Source organism: Halichoerus grypus, chromosome 5 (assembly GCF_964656455.1).
Source record: "Halichoerus grypus chromosome 5, mHalGry1.hap1.1, whole genome shotgun sequence".
In the NCBI taxonomy this organism is placed as follows: domain Eukaryota; kingdom Metazoa; phylum Chordata; class Mammalia; order Carnivora; family Phocidae; genus Halichoerus; species Halichoerus grypus.
The window spans coordinates 62,966,231-62,981,120 of NC_135716.1; the positions used below are offsets into that span (position 1 = coordinate 62,966,231).

The following is a 14,890-nucleotide window of genomic DNA, read 5'->3' on the forward strand; positions in this document are numbered from 1 at the left end:
GGTCCTGGGATCGAGCCCCGCGTCGGGCTCCCTCCTTGGCGGGAGGCCTCCTGTCCCTCTCCCACTCCCCCTGCTTGTGTTCCTGCTCTTACTATCTCTGTCTCTGTCAAATAAATAAATAAAATCTTTAAAAAAAAAACAAAAAAACTACGAGACCATAAGAAACAAAGACCATTAGTTCATGTTTACATACCTTAAAGTATCTAGCATGATATCTTACACACAGAATGAAGGAAAGAGTCAGAAAGGAAAAGAATAAACAAAAGTGTTCATAAACAGATTTTCCCTCCTTTGCTCTACTGGTAAGACATAGTCCCTGGAAGTACATAGTCTAAATGAGAAAGGAATCATCTGATTTCTGAAGGTCTATGACTGTATGCAAATCCTCTCTATAGTCTACCTATTTGAGCTTCAGTAGACTGCAGGACAAAGAAAATATATTCCCTTCTTGACCCAAGTATATACTTGGACTCGGGGTTAGAGGAAAGGAAAGAGAAGCAGCAAAGAGGAAAGCCATCTAGCCCAACATCTTTTCATATTTACTTATAAGTTTCTGGATGATAGCATACTAGGTGCTACATGGTGTTTTCACAGTGCTAAAGAATCAAGTACAAAATCATATACAATTTATCAGTATTATCTGTTTACTCACAATATAATTATTCATTTATTCATTCACTGAGCAAATATTTATTGAGTACCTACATTTGAGGGGCACGGGAGGTCTTTACTATATATTAACAAACAAGGCTCCTGTTCTTATAGTACTTCTATTTTGATTGGGGGCCAGAATCGGCATGGGAGATCAAGAGAGAAATAATAAATAAACAAATAAAAACATAATAATTTTAGAGAGTGATAAGTTCATGAAGAAAATTTTAAAAATTAAAAACAGTTTACTGTAATAATGGGATGAGATTCTACAAGAGTGTCACTGAAGACATGAGTCATGAATACTGCGACTTTTGTCATTTCATTCACTGCTATCCCTCTAGCACCTAGAAACGTCCCTGGTATATATTAGGAATTAATAAGTAATAGTTGAATGAGAACAGCAAGAGCAAAGATCCTAAATGCAGAGTCATCCTGGAGTGTTTAAGGAAGAGACAGAAAGCCACACGGGCCACAGTGTAATGAGTTAGGTATAACAATGTGCCAACTCACAGAGGAAGTCAGGGGCCCAATCATGTGGGGCCTTGTGGGCCATGGTAAGAGATCTGGACTGTGGTAAGGGGTTCCAGACTCTTCTTTGAGTTTAATGGGATGCCAGTAGATGATTATAAGCAGGAGAATACCTTGATCTTACATTTGTTTTAAAAGGTCGCCAGCTGTTACCTGGAGGCCATATCATAGGAATGGAGGACAAAAGTGGGAGCAAGGAAGGAGAAGATGGTGACTGGGAAGAAGGCGGGGATCCTGGAAGTGAGAGAAGTGATCTGATTAGGGATCTATTTTGGTGGTAGAGTTCATAAGGCACCCAGTATGGTAGGGAAAAACTGGGAGGAGCTAGTTCATTTTCATCCCACTCTAATTAAAAAAAAAAAGAACACTGAAATACCTTAGTCAAATACCTGTGTTTATTCATAATTCCCTCTTTTTCTCCGCTCCCACATTTTGCATTAGAAATTCTTCAAGTTTTACTTCTTAGTCCCATTATCACTACTTTCTTCTTTCTTTGTCGTTGATGTTCTCAGGAATCTGGTGCTCTCTTGAAATGATTACCAAATTTGTCTCTGGATCTCTCTATACTCTGAGCTTTACGCATACATTTTCAACCTCTTGCTGAGCACTCCCCTGTGGATGTCTCATACCCAACCTGCCACAAACTCTTCATCCTCTCCCCACCCTGCTCCTTCTCCTGAATAATCATCCCTGTCATCCAGATAGAAACCTCAGAATAACCTGATCCTGCTCTTCACTCATCTCCCACATCCAACAGTTATCAAATATGCTGCTTTAGCTTCACCAAAGTCTCCCAGATGGGCCACTGTCATCATGCCCTAGAACATATCCCTCATCCTCCTACTGCAGGGAAAGGCGGGGGCCTCCCGATGGACGGGGCTCCCCGCAGTGAGGCCTCCTGATGGAGGGGGCTCCCCACAGTGTCTCCAACATCTCCACTCCACGTTCCACATTGCTGCATCTAAGGGCTCTAAAAGCCAAGTTCTGGCCACTTTTCTGCTTAAAAGTGTCCATCATCTCCTCACCTTCAGAATAAACCCTACATATTACAGCCAGAGAGTTAAGATCTTGTGGGATCAGATGTGCCTACCTTTCTCACCGCACCCTTCCTCCCCAGTATATTCATCCATGAAGTAGACTGTCTTGCCTCGTGAGATTCTGTGCTAGTTCCTGAAGAGGCCACCATGAGCTTTCCCACTCCCATTCTGTAGCATCTATACTCTCCCTCAGGGCGGGGCGTCCTTCTGCCCTTCTGTCCCTGTCAGAGTTCTACTCATTCTACAGTGCCCTATATTAAGGCCCTTTCCCTCATAAAGCAGTCCCAAATACTCCAATTAGAACTTGCCATTCCTTCCTCCCAATCCCATACTGACCTGTATTTCTAATTTTTGCCTGTTTTGTAGCCTTCACATTAAAGTTAACAAATATATCACCATAAACCCACACTCCCCAAAACTCCCAGAACTACAGTTCTGTATACGTTAGGCACTTGAAATGTTATTAAAAATACACAAGCATCCTATAATGTAGACATTTACTATAAACTAAATCGATTAATGGAATTAAGATGCCTCCAACTGGTGGACAAAGAGAATAAATTAGTAATTAATAAAATAATTACCATGGTGGATGATCCCATTTTCTAATAATGCTTGTCCTAAGTGTACACCTTCCTCAGGCCTGTGAATCTCTCCAATTTCCAACAGCCATGACACAAATTCACTGCAACAGAAATCCAGTGAAACAGTTAAATAGATCCCCCCCCCACCCACCCAAGGAAGTCTATTTCTACCATGCTTTCATCAAGCAGCTTTGGAAGGAGTCTCAAAATATAAAGAAATATTTGCAGTGCATTTCAGCATGCATTTTTCACATAAGCAAAGACCAAAATTATTTAAATTTTATTCTATTCTAGAAAACCCATGTCCATACATTCATGCTTACCTAAACCATATATAATAGCTATTTAACTTACTAAGACCTCTAATAAACACAAAGGGAAAATTTTAGAGTAGTTTTAACTATAAAGAGAATATAATAGATCCTAAAGATAGCTAACAGGCAAAATAGATAGAAAAATAATGACTTAATATAAGAGATAGACTTTCTGGAATATCGCTTTCCAGGCACAGAAAACCAGTGTATTTAAAACTCCAAGAAGGCAAAACACAGAAAACCAGTGTGTTTGAAGTTCCAAGAAGGCAAACCAAAAAAACCCTGCCCCATGTGGCAGATGGAATTCTAAACATGTCCTCTTATCCCCCTATCGAGAATCCCATCCCTTGGTTTTGTAATCAAATCCTAATCTAGGTAGTGCTATGAATGGATTTAAATATATATATATATTTATTTATTTGACAGAGAGAGAACAGCAGAGGGAGAGGGAGAAACAGGCTCTCCACTGAGCAGAGAGCCCGACGTGGGGCTCGATCCCAGGACCCTGGGATCATGACCTGAGCCGAAGGCAGACGCCTAACCGACTCTAAATGGATTTTGTATATGTAACCAAAATCCCAAGTCAGTTGACCTTAAAATGTATCAATTATTCAAGGGGGCTTGAACCAGTCAGTTGAGCACTTTGAAGCAGAGAGTTTTCTCAGGCTGATGGCACAAGAGTAAGAGAAAAATTAAAAGCACAAGAAAGATTCAGTGAGCCATTGTTGCCTTTGAAGACAGAGGGGCCATGTAGCAAAGAATGCAGGAAGCTTCTAACTGAGAGTGGTCCTGGCCAACAGCCAGCACAAAATAGGACTTACTCTTACAGTCACAGAGGACTGAATTCTGTCAACAACCTGAATGTGCTTGCAAGTGGATTTTTCCTCAGAGCCTTAAGATAAGGGCCCAGCCGCAGTTCAGCCCTTGATTTTGGCCTTGATTTTGGCCTTGTGAGACCCTAAGCGACGGCCCAGTATTGCTCACCTCGACCTCTTTCTGACCTATTGAATTATGAGCTAATGAATGGGTATTGTTTCAAGGCACAAGAACGTTGTTATTTATTTTGCAGCAATATAAAATTAATACACACCAAAAGTTCTACTATACTGTTTTTAAATTCTGAAGTTATTTAGTGGGGCACACGGGTGGCTCAGTCGGTTAACTTGTTTTCGGCTCAGGACATGGATCTTGGGGTTCTGGGATCAGTCATGCCTCCAGCTCCCTGCTCAGCAGGGAGCCTGCTTCTCCCTCTGCCCCTGCCCTTTCCCATGCTTGGGTTCTCTCGCTCTCTCTCCTCTCAAATAAATAAACAAAGCCTTTAAAAATAAATAAATAAAGTTATTTAGTAAATTCATTCTTGTATTTAAATTGTCACCTGGGGGGCGCCTGGGTGGCTCAGTCGGTTAAGCATCTGCCTTCGGCTCAGGTCATGATCCCAGGGTCCTGGGATCGAGCCCCAAGTCCGAGTCCAAGTCCGGCTCCCTGTTCAGCGGGGAGTCTGCTTCTCCCTTTGACCCTCCCCCCTGTCGTGCTCTCTCTCTCTCTCTCTGACTCTCTCTCTCTCTCAAATAAATAAATAAAATCTTAAAAAAAAAAAAACTGTCATCCAAAAGGAATACTCCAACACAAAGCCATCCATCAGAACTGTCTACCACATACATCTGCTGTGGCTCTGAAAGGCCAGGGAGGATGCCAGGTCACATCTTTTACCATATGGGGGGTGGGGGAGGAGCCCCAGACATCACAGATAAGTAGGATGATGTTTTGTAACACAGGAGAGCACCAGCTCGGTAGTGATGTTTTTTATGGCCCTGTGGTATCATTAAGAGAACACTAAATAGAGAAATATTTTACAATAAAATATTTTACCATGTTCATGCTATAAAAATCTAACATTTGAACTTTTACATAAAGTAATGGATACATTTTAGAATGGTTTCAATTTTATATAGAGGTCAGAGAAACCAAGCTATAGAAAGTGTCAGGAAATTACTTTTCCATTTATTTCAAAACGAAAAGCAACACATATGGCTAAAGTCAAATAACCGAGGGACATGGAATTCTAAAAATGGATATCTAGTTTAAAAAGCACATTTTAAGGCAGAAGAAGTTGTTAAAATGCTTTTAATTCTTCTATTAAAAGGAGCATTCCAAAAGAAAGAAAATTTAAAAAGAAGTAAAACTTCAGCTTTTTCCTTGGTGGCACAAAAATAATAAGAATACCAACTCCAGGGGCGCCTGGGTGGCTCAGTCACTTAAGCATTTGCCTTAGGCTGAGGTCATGATCTCAGGGTCGTGGAATTGAGCCCCGCATCAGGCTCTGCACTCAGCATAGAGTCTGCTTGTCCCTCTCCCTCTGCTCCTTCCCCCATTATCTCTCTCTCTCAAATAAATAAATAAAATCTTAAAAAAAAAATCAACTTTTAATAAATATAAAGCTTTTAACTCCTAAGTATGTATCTGACAATTAGAAATAATGTATAGGAATAGCCAGCACAGGGCCGGGCTTAAGGCGGCCACTCTTCCCTTTGGTCCTGCAAGCTTCACCCAGCAGGGACTCCCACATGCAGCTGTCCGCAGAACCCAGAGGACACACAGTGGATCTACGCTAAAAGCCCAGGCAACCTCTCTGCGTGTTGCTCTGTGCCAGATCCACTGCATGACCCTCTTTTTCAGACTCCTCACTGATAGTCCTCCATGCTGAGCCCGGCTGTCAAAGTGCTGGATTAATTTTGGGTTTAGACTGTGTGTCTTGCGTTCTCTAGTTCTCTGACTTGTAGGCCCCGTAGTTGCATCCTTGCTGGACTTCGTCCCCTCTCGGCGAACCCGCCTGCCAGCCCTGCCCGACCCCAGAGTCCGCTTTGCCCTTGGAACATGGTACATCTGAAATTGTTGATGTCAGGGATAGATGGATAGATGTCTTAAGCTTTCCATATTTCTGGCTCTAGGTCCATTCCTTCATCCCACTATGGTCCAGGAAATGTTGACAGGAAAGAGATATTCAAAAATGCCCAGAGGAATATTTTTTTTTAAAGAAAAACAAATCACTGAAGGCAGGGTAGCTAACACATGACATAGTGAAAATCTGAAAGAAATCCATGCACCCAGACTATCGACCTTACCTTCCAAGGAAGCATTTAGGGAATGTGGTCAGTTTTCTTTTTCTGTCTTTGATCAGATTCCCTTGTTTGCACATCATCTTATAGAGTTTCTCACCCTGTTCGGAGATCATTACCCAGGTGTCTTGCTCCATTCCTAATTTTAAACCTATTGAAAAGGAAACCAAGGACAGATAACTGAAAAAGTCTCCTCACTCACTCCTGCCTGCATGAAACCAACATTTATTGCCTGTCAACCTGGGCAGGGGGCTGCAGATACGGAGCTCTGTACCACAGGACCCCGGTCTTCAAGAAGCTCAGGGGATCCCAGGGAGACAGGACAGGATCCCCAGGGCTGTGTGGCACCTTTGGTTTGGCCAGTGAAGGAAGGACAGCTGCAGCTCAGGCTCCAGGCACCCCTTCTGCAGCATTCGATCGGCACAACTGGACAGGTGGCCCTGAAAACAGCCTTACGGCAGAAGCTGTGACACAAGAAAGGCATATTCAGAGGATCTTACCTCTGAGAAATATTAAGAAAGGTTTCACAGAAGACCAATGTTTAAAGGCAGAGGGATGAACAGTATTTCCAGAGAGAGAGAAAGTGTTCACAAGAGCTACCTGAGGCGAAGCACCACAGGGGGCACACAGCGCCGGGCTCAAGGTGAGGACAGGGGCCACACTGGTGAATCAGGGAGGGGCCTTGCTCAACTGCAGGTTCCATGTCCTTCATCCCTGAGGTATCAGGGAAACATATAAGGGTTTGCACCAGAGGGAGGGGAAAAGCAGGGCAGGACAGGAAAGAAAGTTTTGTTGCTTTGGAAACAAAGCTCAGACAACAGTATAGGAACAAACTGAAGGGGGCAGACTTTAAAAAAGGGGAGATCATTAGAAGGAAACCTCAAAAATTCAGGTAAGGTCAAGCCCCTGCAGACAATAGTAGGGGCCATGGGGCAGAGAATGAAGCTGAGAAATATCTAGGAAGTGGTATTGATAGGATACAGCAAAGGGTTAAATGTAGGCATTATGGAAAAAGAGAGATCAGGATGCCTTCCAAGCTTTTGAGGAAAGCCGAACTGGGGAATAGGGGGGAAGAAGCATATTTGGAAAAGAGTTTCAGGTAAGGAGGAGTCCAGTACCATGCAGGGTGACTCTGGACATTCAGGTAGCGCCTAAGAGTCAGCGGAACGCATGCACATGAAGCTCAGGAGACAGGACAAGGCAGGACACAAAGATGGAGAAAGTGGCAGTGCAGACATGGACGTGAAGCTGGTAGGAATCAGTAACCCAGGCAAGGATGTATCTTAGAGGGGACCAGTGTCAAAGCTGAAACCCGGGGAATACCCACAATCAGCAGATGGAACTGATGAACTGTTGCAGAAGAAATACTTGAATTAGGGTGCCTGGGTGGCTCAGTTGGTTAAGCATCTGCCTTCGACTCAGGTCATGATCTCATGGTCCTGGGATTGAGCCCCGCATCAGGCTCCTTGTTCAGCAGGGAGTCTGCTTCTCCCCCTGCCCCTCCCCATGTGCACGCACTCTCTCTCTCTCTCTCTCTCTCTCGCAAAAATAAATAAATAAAATCTTTTAAAAAATACTTGAATTATTTTTAGTCTTCTAGCTACAAAATTTTTTATTAAAATTTTTATTTTTTACAATGGAGGAGCAATTACCATTTGTCAGTAGTAGAGAATAATCCATTAAGAATAGAGCCTGTTAACATAAACAAATTTATAGAATGTGCTTGTTTGCTTCTTTGCTTTCTTTCTCTTTCCCTCCCTCCTTTCCTTCCTTCCTTCCTTTCCTTCCTTCCTTCCTTCCTTCCTTCCTTTCCTTCCTTCCTTCCTTCCGTCCTTCCTTCCTTCCTTCCTTCCTTCTTCACTTTAGGTTTATCTATATGCATAGCCATTCTGGAAAAAATAAATAAATAAAGCTTCAACTTGACGAAACATTTATTTTACCTTTTAAATGATTTGCTATGCTATTTGAATTGATTGCTAGATTCAACAAAACTTAAAGAATCAGCTATGTATTCATAATCTTTGTTTTAAATTTTTCTAACTGGCTCTCCATCCAAGATCAATCAAAGGAGTTAGTATTTGAAAATGCTTTGGAAATTCTCAAACAAATGTGTACTATGAATATTTTAATAGAAGTAGGAGCTTTGTATGTTCTTCAAGGGAAAATTTCTGAAGATGGAAGAAAGGGTTCTTTGTGTTCTGAAATTTCATCAGCAATGAGATATTTTGCTCCTAAGTCTCTGAGGAAAAGGAATGAACACTGTCTTGTTTCTTATCAATTATTTGGTAAAGAAATTAGTAGTAACACAAGCATTTCTATTTCCTACTTGAATTACAGAAATGTGCTTAACTGCAGATAAACTTGACATAACTGAGTATTGCCAGATCAAATACCTTTTGCAAATCTTGCTAAAAACATGAAGCAATTTTGAGCCAGGCCTCCTCATATGAACAAACTCCTTATTGGGTTGCATTATATTTAATGGCATTGTAACAATTTTCAAATGTTAATGTATAACCAGAGTGCCTTATTCTATAATTAGGATACTAACATATTTGGTCTAGAAATTTTCAGTGTACTGTTAAAGATATAACTGCTGAAGGCCCTGCATTATACTATTGAAGTTTGTCTATGGAAAGGTGCAAAGAAAATTGAACACATTTTAAAGCAAATGAAACTATTTGCGGTAGACTGAACGTTTGCATGCCTCCCAAATTCATATGTTGAAACCTAACACCCAATGTGATGGTATTAGGAGGTAAGGTGTTGGGGAAGCGATTAGGTCATGAGGGTGGAGTCCTCATGAATGGGATTAATGGCCTTATAAATGAGACACAGAGAGATCTTCTGCCCCTCTGCTATGTGAGAACACAGTGAGAAAATGGCCATCTATGAACTGGAAAACTGCTCTCACCAGATACTGAATCTGGGGCTCCCAGCCTCCAGAACTGTGAGCTACAAATTTCTGTTGTTTATAAGCCACCCAGTCTGTGGTATTTTGTTATAGTGCCTCAACAGACTAAGATACTATTTAAAAGACACTGCTTGCCACAATATATCATTTTACTAATTATACAATGTTTTTCTTTTCTTTTAGCAATAATTTTAGAAGTATTCAAAATGTATTTTAGGGGTGCCTGGGTGGCTCAGTTGGTTAAGCATCTGCCTTTGGCTCAGGTCATGACCTCAGGATCCTGGGATCGAGTCCCACATCAGGCTCCCTGCTCAGTGGGGAGTCTTGCTTCTACCTCTCCCTCTGCCTGCCACTCCGATTGTGCTCTGTCAAATAAATAAATAAAATCTTTTTTTTTTTTTAAAAAAAAGCATTTTAGCATGAGTCTTACATCACATGGGAAATCTAAGTGAACATCATATGCCTTTTTACTTTCTCATAACTTCTGCCCATTATCTGCTTTCTTGCTAAGTTGTAATCTTCACAAAGTATAATAGTGCTCAATTCATACACCCACCTTTTCGCCGTTCTCTTTCTTTCAAAATAGCTTCAAACCATTCATGTTTCTCCTCAGGTGTTTTTGCCATACACACAAACCATTTATTTTTCGCTGTGTTATGTATCTTCCATCCATTGACAACAATGTGTCCACTGCTATGGAAGTCAGCTGGAAATTAATGCGTAAAGGTGAACAACAAATATAATATCAATACAACAGTTCCAAGATCATTGAATTCTCAAAAGTATTTGCTTTATATGTGTAAATGAAGAACATAAAAACAAAAAAATTGTTTATATATTAAATGCCGTCAGTACTCAGGAATAGAACATTTCTAACTCATAACATCAGTATATTACATGAAACTGAACATCTGAACTAATTAATATTCCTTTCCTCGATGTCCAAAAATATTGTGAAAGTTCTTAAAGTAATAAAAAAAGAACTTTTAAAAGATTTTCATCTCAATAATCGAATCTTCAAGGTGTCAGATTCATTTTGTCTTTTTAATATTCCTTTGAAATATTATTCTAGGTTTCAAAAGCAAACTATACTGCCACAGAACAATTCTCAGCTGTTTAATGAACCGCACAATAAGAATCAGAACAAATGAATGGAACATACCAAGAGTACATTTACCTAATCTTCAATAAATGGAAAGGTTCAAATGCCAATCCATTGTCATTGCTCATGGTTGAAAAATACACACTCTTTAAAATTACCACATCATTCCATATAACTGGCTTGAATAAAAACAAAAAAAATTTTTGAGTCTGAATTCGCATTGTCTTTTTCTACGTCTCATCATAATTTTGGCTACATTGTCATGCTGGATTTGAAAATGCCAACAGAAAACCCTCTATGGCAGTTTTCTGCCTAACAGCAGGTAGAGAATAGTGATGTTATTTGTATCCAGCCTTTACTGGCATGACAGTCTGCAAAGCGAAGATTCAAAATGAAAAAAACGTATGACAAAGGCCTGAGTCAGCACCTGCACCAATTTAAAGTGACACTTTTAATTCATCTCCCGGAGAGTCACTAAACAGCAATGGTGGGTAACCAGGAGGTGAGCCACAAAATGTTAAAGGTGGTTTAGAGAAATGACTTCGTGGCACTGTACTATTTTTTATCTCTTTATTTTTTCTCAAATGGCTTATTTTATTTGGTGAATTCTGAATAGAGGCAGGCATGGTTGGCACTCATTCTCCCCAAATCTTGTCCCCATCGTCTTTTGGGCTCCAAAATCACCATACAGTGTATGTGACCAGATTAACTATTCCAAAAATGCATTTTCAAATGATTCCATATGGTTGAGGGTCTTTAAAAATTCCAAGTTATATATGAGCCAGGATAGACTTATATTAGATCTTAGTCTATAATATATATAGACATACATATATGTGTGTCTATATATATATATATGCCATAATCCCATTAATAATAACAATTCTGATAAAATAGCGATTCAAACTAGCAGAAGATTTCCGCCATCAGGAAATAATAGTCTGTTTTTAAAAGGATTTTTTGTACTTTCCTTCTTACCCTTACATATTTAATTCATATTCATATCCTATACAAAGTAGCAGATCCTAGTAATACATGTCAGATAGGTATCAATGACATTAGTAAGAAAGTAAAAATTATTAGTTAATAATTATACCATAATGCCTTGTTACCTCCTACAAAAATCACCAACTGAGAAATAATGATAAATTGGTGGGGAAAAAAGATCAAATTGTACATGTCTACACACCCTCCTCCTCAAATGTGTCACCTTACAGGGTCAGTATCACAAACAAGCATAATCTTTTCAGACTCTCCCCTCTTCCACAATCAGACTGAGATTAGCTAAGTGAACCCAGGACTGCAGCTTAAAAGACCCCACATCCCCACTAGTGTTATTCCCCTTTTAATCATATTCCAGGTAAAGAAAATCACAAGAACCACACGCAATGTACAGTAATTAAATATTGGACTTACTTTAAAATGAACATAATGTATTCTTCCCATAGAACACCGAGGAACACAAGTTCATGTGCTAGGCTGATGCTCCTGACCCTGCACATCATATGCCCTGGGCCAGACAGCCCTGTAACCTGGGTCTTCCTTCCTTCCCTCCCTGGATTATTTGAGCCTGGCATTGCTCTCTCCACACCCTGTTGACTCTTCCTTCAACATTTTTCATCAGGCCATTCCTTACTTCAAAAGCCTTTGGTAGCTCACCACTGAATCAAGTGAAAACATGAAAGTTTGCTTTCATGCTTCTTCTTAAACTGACCCCCCCCTCCACTGTGTTCTTCTGTGGCCCTGCCACTTTTTGCGGCTTTCCTCCTTGTCCTGTGACTTACCCATTCTCCAGGCTGACGCTCACTCTCAAGCTACCCAGCTCTGCTCTCTGCCTCAGCAACTCTTTCTTCTCCTTAAAGTGTACCCAGATCTTTTGCAAAGCCTTGCTTAACCATTACAACCTGGGCATTCAAACTTCCCTTGGAAAATGTATGATTAAACTCAGAACCAGACAAGTCAGCATGTGATCGCACGTGGCCATTGTTTCATGAACAGAAAGCAAGATTATTAACTGACTGTAAAATCTGCCAAGTCAAATAATAGGTTAATTGCTGTACCAATACAATACTTTGAAAGAACAGCTTATGTCACCTAATAATTTAAAATGAAAGGATAGGGGCGCCTGGGTGGCTCAGTCTGTTAGGTGTCTGCCTTCAGCTCAGGTCATGATCCCGGAGCCCAGGGATCGAGCCCCGCATCAGGCTCCCTGCCTAGCGGGGAGTCTGCTTCTCCTTCTGCCCTTCACCCTGCTCGTGCTCTCTCTCTCGCTCTCTCAAATAAATAGATAAAATCTTTTAAAATAAATAAATAAATAAATAAAATGAAAGGATCATATTCCTTTTTTTTTTGAAAGATTTTATTTATTTGTCAGAGAGAGAGAGAGCACAAGAGGGAGAAGCAGGCTTCCCACGGAGCAAGGAGCCCAATGCGGGACTTGGTCCCAGGACCCTGGGATCATGACCTGAGCTGAAGGCAGATGCTTAATTGACTGAGCCACCCAGGTGCCCAATAATGTTCCTTTTTAAAGTTTATGTGTAGCCACTTTCTATCACTAATTTTAAAAATCATAATTTTAAACATATATACAAACATGTATGTGTATATATAAAACAGGACTCAAAAAGTAGTATAAAGTAGTGATATCAGTTACCAAATTACCAATGTTCTACCAAATAAGCAACTGATTCTCATTTATTTTGAAATGAGAATTAGTGACATATAAATGGCTTCATAATTTCAATCACAGCACATTTTTCAATAACTTCATTCTAAAAAATAAGTTTGAATTCAACTTATTTATTAAGAACAGCCACATAAAGATCATGGAAGGGGCACGTGGGTGGCTCAATCAGTTAAGCATCTGCCTTCATGGGGCACCTGGGTGGCTCAGTCGGTTAAGCGGCTGCCTTCGGCTCAGGTCATGATCCCAGGGTCCTGGGATTGAGCCCCGCATCGGGCTCCCAGCTCTGCGGGAAGCCTGCTTCTCCCTCTCCCACTCCCCCTGCTTGTGTTCCCTCTCTCTCTGTGTCTCTCTCTGTCAAATAAATAAATAAAATCTTAAAAAAAAAAAAAAAAAAAGCATCTGCCTTCAGCTTAGTTCATATCAGCTCAGGTCATGATCCCAGGGTCCTGGAATCAAGCTCATGAGCCCATGTCAGGCTCCCTGCTCAGTAGGGTGTCTGCTTCTCCCTCTGCCCCTCCCCCCGCATTCTCTCTCTCTCTCTCTCTCAAATAAATGAAATCTTTAAAAAAACAAATCATGGAAAAGCCCAACAGTGCTTTTCCTTAGTAGAAATTTAAAAATATTTTTTAATGAAAGAATAATTTATTAATGCCAAATGTAGGAATTTGCAAGTTTCAATGGATCTAAAATATAATTCTACAGGCAGTGTTAAAAAGGAATGGAATTAAAATTGTCATTCATTAAGTGTAGAATATCCAAATTCAACAGTCTCTAGGCACTGATGTCTTTTCCGAAAAGAGAAAAATCCAAGGGGCAGCCCTGAACAACTTACTAATTACTTTGAAGCTATACAGTTTACAAATTCCTCACTCTTAATTCAGCATAGTTTTACATAATGAGATGAGGTTTTTCTAAAACTGATACTACTATAACTCTCAGTGGAAATGCTGGTATCTTTTCAATAGTGTGAGTTTTAATGAGATGGAAGCTAGCCAAGTACTCAGGCTAGGAAACAGAAGAAACTGCCAGAAAATATTATTCAAAACATCAAGAAACTGATGTCTAAACAATGTGTTTAACCCTTATTCTGGTGATCAACAGTGTGCATGCACAAATTTCTAAGAGAAATTTTTAAAATTGTAATTTACTCACATTATGAATACTTAATGCTGAAAAAATTACTTTTTGGAATAAATCTTTGATCTTATCAAATAACAGAAGAAAATTTTCTGGCATCCAAAATTTCATTTGACATTATTTATGGCAAAAAAAGTTTTTAAAAAAAGGTTCTAACTGATTTTTCCTTTTAAAACTAGAAGTAGCTTCCTTAACCTTTTTGAAATTCCCAATAACATATTGAAAATTTAAGTGTATCAGGAAGGAACTAATATATGCCTGGTAGTCTTTTCAACATTGTAAAGTTACGCTACTTTTTAATTAAGAATGTATTCAATTCAGCTTATACAACAGTACTATGGTTGTTAAGGTAACTATGGTTTATCTATTTTGTTGACTATTAAGTAACAATAAATATATGTTATGTGGTGATAAGACATGAAGATAAAGATGACTATAATTCAGAAAATGATTCTATTTAATTGAAAAGAGGATATAAAACTATAGAGTTCATGTTTTTAAGCATTTTTTAAAAATCTGTGCATAAAAAGAAAATTAAAGGAATATTTTAAAATTCTCATTTATTTCTCTTTAGATGATGAAATTATCTAGTATTTTCAACTTATTTCTGTTATTTCCAAATTTTCTCTAATTAGCAAAATTTAATTAAAAAAAAACCCAATGTGTTTAATATCTTTAAATGGTTTAAAATATTTATATTGAAAATGACAGCTGAAATCTTTCTTTAAAAAAAATCTATTTACTCTAAAGAACACCTTAAAGAATAAATAAATTTCCAACTTATTTATTTTAAATTTGACCATTGTATTGAAATTTGT

The 14,890-nt window shown here is 39.4% G+C and overlaps 1 protein-coding gene across 8 annotated transcripts in view; it reads right to left on the minus strand.

Moving 5' to 3' along the window:
• Positions 1–14,890, minus strand: part of PREX2 (phosphatidylinositol-3,4,5-trisphosphate dependent Rac exchange factor 2) — a 283,867-nt gene that overhangs the window by 159,376 nt on the left and 109,601 nt on the right. For all 8 annotated transcript variants that reach the window (XR_004908454.2, XM_078072312.1, XM_036064630.2 and 5 more), the window contains 3 exons: positions 9,704–9,853; positions 6,240–6,384; positions 2,804–2,904 (listed from right to left, as the gene is read on the minus strand). Coding sequence is in view for 7 of the 8 variants with exons in the window: in XM_078072312.1 (XP_077928438.1) it covers positions 2,804–2,904; positions 6,240–6,384; positions 9,704–9,853 (396 nt within the window). In the remaining variant the exon portion in view is untranslated. The remainder of the gene's footprint in view (positions 1–2,803; positions 2,905–6,239; positions 6,385–9,703; positions 9,854–14,890) is intronic.